Source organism: Castanea sativa, chromosome 11 (genome assembly GCF_040712315.1).
Source record: "Castanea sativa cultivar Marrone di Chiusa Pesio chromosome 11, ASM4071231v1".
Taxonomy (NCBI): domain Eukaryota; kingdom Viridiplantae; phylum Streptophyta; class Magnoliopsida; order Fagales; family Fagaceae; genus Castanea; species Castanea sativa.
The window spans coordinates 44,889,282-44,900,836 of NC_134023.1; the positions used below are offsets into that span (position 1 = coordinate 44,889,282).

Sequence of the window (11,555 nt, forward strand, 5' to 3'; positions counted from 1 at the left end):
TTTTGCCAAATTTGACAAATTGTATTGAGGTTGATGTGAATACTCTAAAACTATGCTAGACGAAATGTATACAATATGGAAAACATAATTTTGTAAAAATATGGTATAAAAAGCAGAAATGAAAGGAAAAAAAAAAAAAAAACCTATAAACTCGGCACTAAAGAATTGAAATAAGTTATTTCTTCTACCATATTTCAATTTAGTAGTATTTGCTTTATTTTAATTTGGTTTCAAAGATGTTTTAAGAATTCAACTTATTAAACATTTAATATATATACTAAATTGAACATTTAATATAATTAGCATATATACATTTATTCCATTTTTAGTATTTACTAATCATGTAGAGAGTTGCAGTTGTAGGAGAAGATAAACAAGAGCATGGAGTTTTTGTATTTGCTTCGAATAACCTTAATACCTTCCTTCTCTTATTCACAGGCCAAACTTACTTGGAACACTTCAAATTGATCCTACATTTGAAGTACAGCAATTAATTTGACTTTACAGTTTACACATCCATGAAGGAAAATTATTTAATAACAAAACATAATCCTACATAATCCTCAACCATGATAAAGTCAAATTGGAAAGTTAAAATATAAATCTTGTTCAAAATAAAAAAATAAAAAATTTCATGCTATTTCTTGCATCCACTTGTCAATATCCCAGGTGTCCCGAAAATCATCATCATCAATTGAAATAATCTTCTTCAATGCAGAGAAATACATCTGCTCTCTCCATTCCTCCAGGGGTGGTAAATCCAATATTTGAGTGATTAGCCAGTCTTCATAATCAAACTGATTAAATAAACAAATGTCAATAAGCAATGTGTGTGTATAAGAGAGAGAGATAAAGGACTAATTATTTAATATGGCACTTGGAAACCTTGTTTTGAAGCTGATGAGTGTGGCGCTTAGGCCATCCACTCTCCTCCATATGCTGGTAGAGTTCTTCAACAGATGATGCCATCTCTTCTTCACTTGGCAATGCCACCTTGCCGGATAAAACTCTTGCCACCCATCGGGATTGTAACTCAATTATTAAAGTGGTAACACCCTGATTACATATTGAATAACACTTAGTCAACCTAAAAGATGAAGCAATAAGAAGTATTGGATATAACATTAGAGAGATATTATGTATAACAAAATATAGCTTTTCAAAATTGTTGTCATCAAGATAAAGAAATTTAATGCTTTGATGTCTGACATTTTTGGAACACCAATCTTCATCATTTTGTCTTTGTGGTGATCAAATAAGGACTATCATAACCACTTTGAGGTGCTAAGTTCATCTCGCAATGTCAAACTGCACATTACTTAAAGAAATATTTTCTTGTTTTTGAATACTTATACATTCATCAACTTCATAGCACAGAATAGCATACCCTGTAAGGTAGTCCTACAAAAGAAAGCCAAGGAGCTAACTGCGGCGGGAAAACATGTTTATACAGGGGTCCAACACGATTGTCATCCACGCTCACTATTCCATTTGTCCTTAAAAATGGGAAATGGTATTTGTACCTGCAGGAGGAGAGTAATAATCAACATCTAAAAGGAGATTGAAAATTTTTCAATAACCAACCCGGCATATGCAAAAAAGTTCTTAATTTATGTAACTGAGACTAAGAAAATAGAGCAGATATGAAATCACTTTCAGCGCATTACCCAGTGCAATGCATGATGACATCTGCATAGACAAATGATCCATCTTGGAATACTACTTTACCATCTTCTTTAGTACATTCTATCTGCAGAAGGTTACCATCCATTGGGAGAATAATTTATTTATTTCAAAGTTTCTGATGTCAAAGCTGTCAGAAATAAGAATTTTCTAGTAAAGAGATCACCAAACCATTGAATGTTGCCAGATATTATTGTGACTTTCCAACTTTTTGAAATGGATATCTGAGGCTTGTAGGGCTTGATGAACTTCTTTTGCAACAGAGGAGATCTCTGTCAAGATGTCAACTGCACTAGATCCATTTCCAATTACCACCACAATCTGTCAACCATGATCACACAAATACAATTAAAGAAAGGAAATGCACCAAAAAAAATTACACTTCATGAATGAAATTAAGTAAGAAGTGTGGAGCCAATATATGTGATCTTTTAGTATGCCACCATTGACAAAGCAGACAAAGTGAATTTTACTGACTTTGGATATAAGGTCACTTTGTTTGCAATACTATCTTGGCCTCTTTCTCATTTTTTTTTTCCCCTTCATCCCTGTAATCTAAGCAAAACGTTTTATGATTCTAAATCCTTACTTTAGCGAAAGTTTGTAGTTTGAATCTTAGTACCAATAATTAATTGAATGCATGCAATCTTATACAAACTAGATGCTAGATAAAGCCATGAAATTTGCAAGGTCATTGCATAAGGCAACATAGACAAGTATGGAAGCAGCGCTGGAGCAAAATGTAATAGAAAACTGAAAGATATCTTAAATGGTTACTTCAGAATGTGATAGACACCTAAGACACCAAACCATGTCTGAACATGTAATGACTTGGGTATGAGTGTATGCAAAATCTATCTGAGAGTTCCACTGGCATATGAGGATATATTCCTAGATGACTAAAATTTCCAAACAATAGTCTTACATTGTTCTCCTGTTCTCAAACATATACTATTTCAAATCGTGTCTAGTATGTTTCTATAGTAGAGGCAAGAAAAATTATACACAGACAATTGTTAGTTTCTAAGTCGAATAATTAAGGAATTAAACATATAGGTGCCTTGACATGCACACAAGCACACCCTTGACAACTCTATATAAGTCCATGGAATATAGTATGCAAGTTGTTTTGAAAAGAATAAGAGAAGATTTTGTGTCTCTTTCTGTTGCCTTAGTAAATCTACAATTTCTTTTGTATGGAAACAAGTCTTTCATCTTTTACAGACAGTATTATTTTTATAATTCAGTTCCCCTAAAATCTATCAACTAGAACACAGAACATTCCCAAGCAATGTCTTTAAAAATGACGATAAAAATCATACCTGAACTCTGTTTTGTATAGTAGTTTATAAAATATTATTCCATAATCTTAGTTTTGCTTCTATCCATTGCATAGATCTAGATAATAAAGTACAAGAATGTATTTGTAGCAAACAAGGTGAACAACTTAGCATAGAATATCAGCGGCCAGCAACAAACTGTATTCATGATTTAGATGAAGACAAATTGATGTTGGAAAACAACAATGCTAACTTTTACGTACTAGATTTTGAAATGGTTCGGGAGTCCGGTAGTTGTGGCTGTGTATTTGCACTCCTGGCCAAGAATCCATTCCTATCACACAATATAAAAATGGCAACACTCGTAAAAAATGAATAAAAAGTAATCGAAAGAATAAAAAAAATACTAATTATAATCTATTAGGAAGCACATCCACAACAAACATGCAAAGATCAAGAAACCATATAAAAGCCTTCAGCTTCATGAAGACATGCGCTGCTTTTATGTCTCTCTATGTAAAGTTTATAGCATATTTTTGCCACAAGGTAGTCACATACTATATTACTTCATATGAAGCATTGGAGAAATCGAGAAATGGAAGCAATTAACATAGATGGCCTAAATCCTGTTAAAGAAAATGTAGGAGTTTAGCACTCTTGTATATGCCAAATTTGACAAATAGCACAATTTTAGCAAAATTTTAGGAAAAAAAACATCCTAACAAAGTTATTCAGTTATGTAGCACATTTTTGGAACTTGAGTTTAATTGTGCTATTCGGCATATTTGGCCCTTGTATATAAGGTTAAGCCACTGGTATATATTTCAGGCGAAGAAAACTTGAATATGGCTACTCTTCCTATTCAATGGAGGTTAAGTTTTATGTAGGGTAACTTCAAGGTCTTTACTCTTTATCTTGGAGGACAGCAGGTACTTCAGCGAAGTGTTCCAAACAAAAAATCATGGTGCAGATATTAGGATTGTATTTGCATATTAATGTAGCTATACCTTTATGTTTGCAAAGTTTCAAGATTATTATAGATTAATAGCTACCTCATCTATAGAATTAAAATGTATAAATTTCAAATTTGCATTTTTAAATTATTGCATAAAAAATAAGTTTATAAATCGAATAGTAAAAACATGCGATTGACACGAATTTTACATGTGTAATTGGTGAACATTACTTTTATTTGGCCCTATAATTAACATTATTTTTATTATACATTTAATAATTGTGAAAAAGAAGCTATGAATCCTTTTTTTTTACAAGACTAATTTTTTTCCAATTAATATGATAGCATACAATAACAAAAATAGTTAAGTTATAGCTTAATTGGAAAAGTCTCTGATTGTTGAATAAGACATATGATGTTTAATAGCGAGAGAGCTGAAGTCTTTTTGGTTTGTTACTTATGTACGGAATAAGAGTTTGTTGTATTTTAAAAAAGGAAAGCATATGGTGAATGGAGGTGCAAAATTGTAATTATGTTCATTTATGATGTTTTCCATTCTCTTTTTCCTCAATTTGGATTTGGTAATTAAAATTTGTGGGGTAGTATAACACCACCCATCTGTTCCACATCCAATTTTCCTTCATACCAATCATATGAAAATTTTGTCAAGATCCTTATAATTTAGTGATATATCTTGTTCCTCCTTTATTAAGAGCAATAGAGTTTGATCAAATCTCCTTCCCTATTATTGTAACTATCAAATTATTAATAAATAAAATAATCTTATTCTCAACTTGTTTAAGGTTGTTAAAATTGGAATCTTACGTCAGATTGGTGGAAGGGTTTCAAATATCGAACTTTATTGTCAAATTTTAAGATTCTACTTTCATTGAAAAATTAAACCAAAAATATAAATAGTAATTATTAGAATTATAAAATTTTCAAATGAAAAACAATGTTTTGCTTCAATATATTTGATATCCTACACTATTTCATCTATGTTAATTAATGAATGATATATATAAATGTGCAGCATCTAAATAAGGCAAAGTCAAATAGCTAAGAATAATTAATAGTATATGTGAGATATACTTATAAGTTAAGATTGAAACAAGATATGTTTAGTAAACGTGATAAATTGGTAGATTCTAGTTAGCTTAACTAGTACAGTCTCTTGTTACACCAAAAACCAAATGAGCATTTTGATTTTATAATAAGAAGCAATTTTCAGGAGTGGATGCTATAAATTAAAATTTTCTATAAAAAAATTCTTTAAATAAAAACATGATAAATTGGGAAATGAACGAGAAAAATGAAATGATGGTGTTTTTTTAGTGTTGAAGTGTATTGGTTAAAGTTAAGTTATTTTATCTCATTTTATTTTAATTAAAGTTAAAGTTAAGTTTTTTATTACAATTTACTAACTTTTTTTAGGCATTCAAACACTTTTAAGTAAAAGAAAAAAAAGTATTTATTTATTAATTTTTGTTATTTTCCAAACCTTTCTTTTATTTCTAACTTTTTATTTAAAAATTACACTTACCAAAAAGAAGTGCATGCACCGATAATGTTCCACTTTTGATGGTTTTAGTGTGCGTTTAATAATACTTATTTTACTATTTAGTTTATTTTTGTTATTATTCATGGCCTTACTGCACTTTTTGGTACTATTCATGAGTCTCACTATACTATTTCAATTAATTTTTATCTTTATCTACAATACTTTCAGCAAAAAATTTTCAGTTTCAGTAAAAAAAGTGGATCTTAAACAAACCCTCACTACTTTTTATCTTTTTTTTTCCTATTCAAAAAAATTTGAAAATGAAATGTATGAGGATGGGATCAGAAAGGACCATTAAGGTATTGGAGTTGCAAACCAACTACAAAGTAACTATTAAACTATCCTAATGAGGTTTTTTTTTGGGTTTAGTGTTATAATTTTCTATTAATCTCAGTTTGAGACGTTTTTCTCTTCTATCTAATTAAACCACATGCATAATGATTTTTATTTTGAATATAGAAAATACATTTATTAAAAAAAAAGTACAAATAGATGTGAAGAGAAAACAATTTAGACACCAATATAAATAAATAAATAAATTATTAAAAAGAAAAAAAATGGAGTACATTAAAAATCACTTTTTTTTTAATAATTTAAAAATAAAGAAGGAGAGATTTGAAAAAATAAATACAAATACCAAAAAAGAAGAAGTGAGATTAGAATTTAGAAGAAAGGAAACCGAAAAAAGAAGAAGAGAGAATTATGCTTTTATTTTTATTTTAAAAATTAACTTTATAAGTAAATAAAATAATTTAAAAATTATTATAAGAGTGATCTTATTTTTTAAACAATATTTTAGTAAGTGTTAAAATTGTATTTTTATCGAATTATCTTTTAATTTTGTATCTAAATAAATATAAGAGCCAAACCATTAAAAAAAAAAAAAAATGCCAAACAGGAAACCTTTAAATAGTACAGATAAAAATCAAAACAAACCTGGGAAGTGAGCAATTCGTGGCTGGGTGTGATGACCATTACAAACCACCACAGCCTCAAACACCTCTTCCTTTTCCTCTTCTTCTTTTGAATCACTCCTCCGAGTCCTTGACTCAACAACCCACTCGTGACTCACTTCATCAACTCGTTCAACCCGAACCACTTCGTGCTCGAACCGTACCAACTCAACCAACCCAAAATCCTTGGCAAAATCCTCAAGGTATAAGAGCATCTCCTCGTGACCCGGGAACTCTCTCGGATCCTTTCTCTCCGTAAACGGGTAGTCCAAGAACCCCATGAGTCGCCTCGGCAGGTTGACTCGGAGCGACTGGTACAAGCTGCTGTGGACAATTTCCCGACCCGGGTCGAGACCCAATGGGTCGGGTTCCACACGTGGATCATAGGCCCACGTGCCACCGAGTTTCTTGGTTTTCTCGAAGATGGTGACAGCGTGGCCTTGTGTTTTGAGCTCACGTGCTGTGTGTAATCCGGACACACCAGCTCCGATCACTGCCACTTTTAAGGATTGCTCTTTCATGGGCATTTTTTTTTCTTTAAGGCTTTGAGAAAGTAATAGATGTGTGCAGTTTTATATAGTAGTGTTTGTGTTTGTGTTTGTGTTTTCTTATGTTTTGTTTTGATGGGTAGTCTTTGTGTGCTTTTGCTTTTGATGGAAATTTTGATTGCTCAACTCAATTCATTGACATAAACCGTTGATGGTTTTAGACTGGATTTTGTATTTACTTTTGCGCATTTGGTTTTACTATTTTCCTATATTGTTTTGACATTACAATTCAAACGACAGCTAAGTAAGTTGATTATTTAATATTAATAGGCTATGTGACAATTTTTCTTTAAAAAAAATTCAACTTTTCATAAATAAAAAATTATATGTTTTTTAATCGCTATCAAGTAGAATAATCATTAAAGTAACTTTTTAAAATATAATTTCCTTAATTTTTTTTTTTTGGAGTGTAGACTTTTTTGGTTATATTTCAAAATAGCAGTAGTTTATTATTATTATTATTTGATAGGTGGTGGAGGGAAGATTTGAATCCTCAATATTTTGGTTAGTTGTTACAAACATTAGGAGATGTCAATTAGTTGAAATATAAGACTTTTGACCGAATAACAATCCTTACAATCAATCAATCAAGTGCTCTCTTGAATAAGAAAACTTTTCACATAAATTCTTTACTCAAGTGCCACATCATAGATAAGAACTAATTAAAATTTAAAAGATAAAAACTCTTTATTTTCTTAGATTTACTGTATCAGGACATTTTTCAAGCATCACATTAGAGATAAGGATTAATTAAAATTTAAAAGATAAAAACTCTTTATTTTCTTGGATTCATTGTTTCAAGACTTTTCTCCCTCTCATAAAGTGATGTCGTGGAAGCTTGAAGAAACTAAACTGTTAGTTTCCTGTAGTAAACCTCGAATCCACGAGGGGTTCCTTGAATCCATAAGATGATAAACTAGAATCTACCAGAGAAAAAATCTGACAAAACGTCTATATTTTATTGATAATAATCTATGAAAAATGTTTACAAACTTAAGAGCCTATTTAAGGGCTCTGTAGAACTTGACCAATTTTTTTTTTTATAAAAATAAATCCTTATTAATACCTAACCATAACATGTCAAATTTGACCTAAAAAATATTAAATGCACCTAAAAACAAGGAAATAAATGTCTTAAACCTAAAATAACGAAAATTATATAAAAATACCAAATATAATAAATTACATAAATTAATTTGAAGATTTTGTTCTACATCACAAAGCACAAAACTTTTCGTGTTTCCACTCGTCATTTTCACCTTTTGCACTTCTGTTACTTTATGTACACATATCCATAGCCTTTTATTTTCATACCATAGGTTAGGAGCTTTTTGATTTTGTTTTAGCCCTAAAAATTTATCGGTTTCTTTGTAATTTACGACTACTATTTAGTATGGTATTGGTATTAGCGCCGACCATAAAAGTATTAAATGATGATGAAATTGGAGTTTTCTTTGTTGTGAATCAAGACTATCTCAACTTTAGTTGCAACCTCAAGTTTAGTTCAGCTATTCAAGAATAGTGTGCAAACAGTGTACATACTATAGTTATATTGTTAGTTCTATCCATCAAAAGTACAATCAAGTAGTTCTTCACATAGTTTTTATGTTCATTCTCATTTATCTTTCACATACAGTACTTATCCGCCTGTATCTTTTTTATTACTTAGTTGTTAGTGCTATTAATTATAGTTGTTGCAATTTTTTAGGATTAGTTTCAAATTATTTAATTTGTTGTTATGATTTTGATATATGATTGTAAGTTAATTAGTGTGCTCTACTTTTCTATATAAAGACAATGCTCATGTGTAAAATTAATAATACAAGATCAATAATACAATGCTTATACGTTTCTTGAATTTTAGCGTTCTCTTTGTTTTTTGAGGATATAAAGGTCCTATTAGAGGAAATTAAATATTGATAAATGGAAGTATATTTAGCAAATTTTTCTTTATTTGATTGTGTTCTCTTTATGTTAGTACACAAATAATTTTGTTTAATTTAGATTATGTACAAAGTGTTTGAGATTGAGGTCTTGGAATTTGGTGGTGAGAATGAAGTGGTTAAGGAAGTGTTCGGTTTTAGACATAAAAGTCTACCTTTTATGTAGATGTTATTTTATTTTTTTAAATATTAAATTTATAATATGGTATAGACTCTTAAAAATATCTAATTTCTATGAAATTCCAATCTCTCTCTCTCTCTCTCTCTCTCTCTCTCTCTCACACACACACACACACACACACACACACACACACACACATATTAGTAAAGAAAACTGACTCAATAGTCAGAAACTACGAATAAGAAAAAATTATAAAATATGAATTAAAAAAATTAAGCTTCAAAGTAGTTAGCAATATTATGGGAAACATTATAAATACTATATATATATACACCAAAATGAGTATTACATATGGATCTTAAAAAGAGTATAAATTATTTTCAGATGAAATGATCAAGCGTCCTTGCATCGTGTGGGACATTATCGCATGGAACATTATCTAGTATAATTAAATTGTTTGAGTAAGTATGTTTAAAAAATATATATATATATATTAGTGACGATAAGGTATATAACTTCATGCGATTTATTAGTTAACTTTTAATAATGGATCAGATTTTGATAGCTTTTTTGTTTAGTCCATGTATCAACAAAGTAAAGACAATAATCTCTCAAGACCCATAGGAGCCTTGTAGTTTGATACTATCATCCATTCTTAGGTGAATCTCTCACTCACCCGACTCAAAATACAAAAGAATATCTATTTATATCTATTACCTATCTAAAAAGAGGCAATGCCTCTACCCCCAACACCTTATACAAGTTAGGGTACATAATTTCTGCCCGATTGCCTTGATCAACCAATACTCGCCTCACATCATATCCCCCTATCGTGAGGGTAACCACCAATGCATTATCATGTGGTTGTAAGGTACCGGCCTTATCCTCATCAGAGAAACTCAGCATTGGTCGGACCTCCATCCTACTCTTCTTGGGCTTAGGGTAGGATGCCTACACAGGTGGTTAGGTTACAGGTAGTACCCTAGAGTGGTAAGAACCAACTCTTCTCGGGGCAGCAAGAATAACATTGATTGTACCCAGAGATGGTTTTGAAGAAGCATCTCTCTGAGATCCCGATCCTGCCTGGCCCCCCTGCCTTTTGGGATGATAAAGGAATTGCTTTAACTTGCCACCTCGGACTAGCTGCTCCAGGTGCCCCCATAGAGTTCGACAATCCTCGGTAGTATGTCCTCGCTCTTAGTGGTACTGACAATGAAGACTTTGGTTGCACCTTGTGGGGTTTCCTCCCATTTTATTTGGCCATTGAAAAAAGGGTTCATTCTTGATTTTTTTCCAAGATTTGATGCACTGGTTCTTGAAACAACACATTAACTACTTGTGGTGCAGTAGTAGCCCTAGACTGCCCAAAAAATTCCGCCGAGGATGATTATTGTTGTACTTATCCAACCTGAAGTCTCTCATATCTTGAGAGACCACCTTCGCTTTGCCTTTGCCTTTACCTAACTATTGGTCCTCCTCTACCCGTTTATACTTATCAATGCGGTCCATAAGTTGAAGTACATTACCAACTGGTTTCCCTGTTAATGATTTCCTCAGACCGTGCTCGGCAGGTAGGCCGACCTTAAAAGTTCTTATGGCCATGTCATCAAAGTCCTCATCGATCTCGTTAAATATCTCACAGTATCTGTTTGAATACGTTTTTAGGGTCTCTCCCTCTCGCATAGTCATAGACTATAAAGAATCTAGGGGCCGAGGAACCCTGCTGCACGTAATAAAGCGAGATCCAAACGCCTGGGTGAGTTCCTTGAAGGAACTAATAGAATATGCTCCCAGACCGTTAAACCACCTCATTGCCACAAGTCCCAAACTAGATGAGAATAACTTGCACATCAAAGTCTCATTCTTGGAGTGCATAGCCATCCTCTGGTTGAAATGGCTCACATGCTCCACAGGGTCTGTTCGACTATTGTACATGGTGAATGTTGGCTGAGTGAATCGCCAAGGAAGCCTTCCTCCTTCAATTCTACGCGTGAAGGGTGATCGAGAAATCTGGTTCAACTCTCTACTCATAACGTCATTCCTTAGGCCTCTACAAGATGAATTCCTATTCCTGCGGTCACAAGAGTTGTCTTTCTCATACGAGAATAATTCACTAGGGGGAGTCCTTGACTTGGGCCTATAACTGTTATCCCTACCATCATCAGAAGAAGGGTTAGAAATGGAAGGAGTTCGCTTCCGTCGTTCGTGATGCAACTTTCTCCTCAAATGATCAATCTTCAACTGCATGGCTTTGGCATTTTCTTCATGAGAGACACAACTCTTGCCTCTTGATTGACTCCTGCTAGTATTGGTGGTGTGTACACTCCCCTCCCGGTCCCTATTTCGTTCAAGATTTAGGAAGTGATCTTGACGTTGAGATCTCATAGACCCTGCTTGGTGTGGACCTGATCCTACCACAATGTTAAACTCACTAAAACACAATGATTCCCACAGACGACGCCAATTGTAGGGACACAATTTGTACCTAAGCCCAAAAATAGCAAGGGAAGA

The 11,555-nt window shown here is 32.3% G+C and overlaps 1 protein-coding gene across 1 annotated transcript; it reads right to left on the reverse strand.

The window, feature by feature from the left end:
• Positions 1 to 532: 532 nt before the first annotated feature.
• On the reverse strand, positions 533 to 7,140 carry LOC142614625 (flavin-containing monooxygenase FMO GS-OX-like 2). Its single transcript, XM_075787179.1, has 7 exons — positions 6,416 to 7,140; positions 3,227 to 3,297; positions 1,855 to 2,004; positions 1,668 to 1,750; positions 1,388 to 1,523; positions 886 to 1,056; positions 533 to 797 (listed from the first exon to the last, which is right to left on the reverse strand). The coding sequence occupies exons 1-7, from the start codon at positions 6,957 to 6,959 to the stop codon at positions 633 to 635; spliced, it is 1,320 nt and encodes a 439-aa protein (XP_075643294.1). The 5' UTR covers positions 6,960 to 7,140; the 3' UTR covers positions 533 to 632.
• Positions 7,141 to 11,555: the final 4,415 nt, after the last annotated feature.

Bases quoted from the DNA above. Each gene is read 5' to 3' on its own strand.
- LOC142614625 (XM_075787179.1), bottom strand. From the start codon at position 6,959: ATGCCCATGAAAGAGCAATCCTTAAAAGTGGCAGTGATCGGAGCTGGT. The intron at 3,298-6,415 runs GTTTGTTTTGAT...ATTGTGTGATAG, and splicing joins ACGAATTGCTCACTTCCCAG to GAATGGATTCTTGGCCAGGA. The intron at 798-885 runs GTTTCCAAGTGC...TTATTTAATCAG, and splicing joins CTCATCAGCTTCAAAACAAG to TTTGATTATGAAGACTGGCT.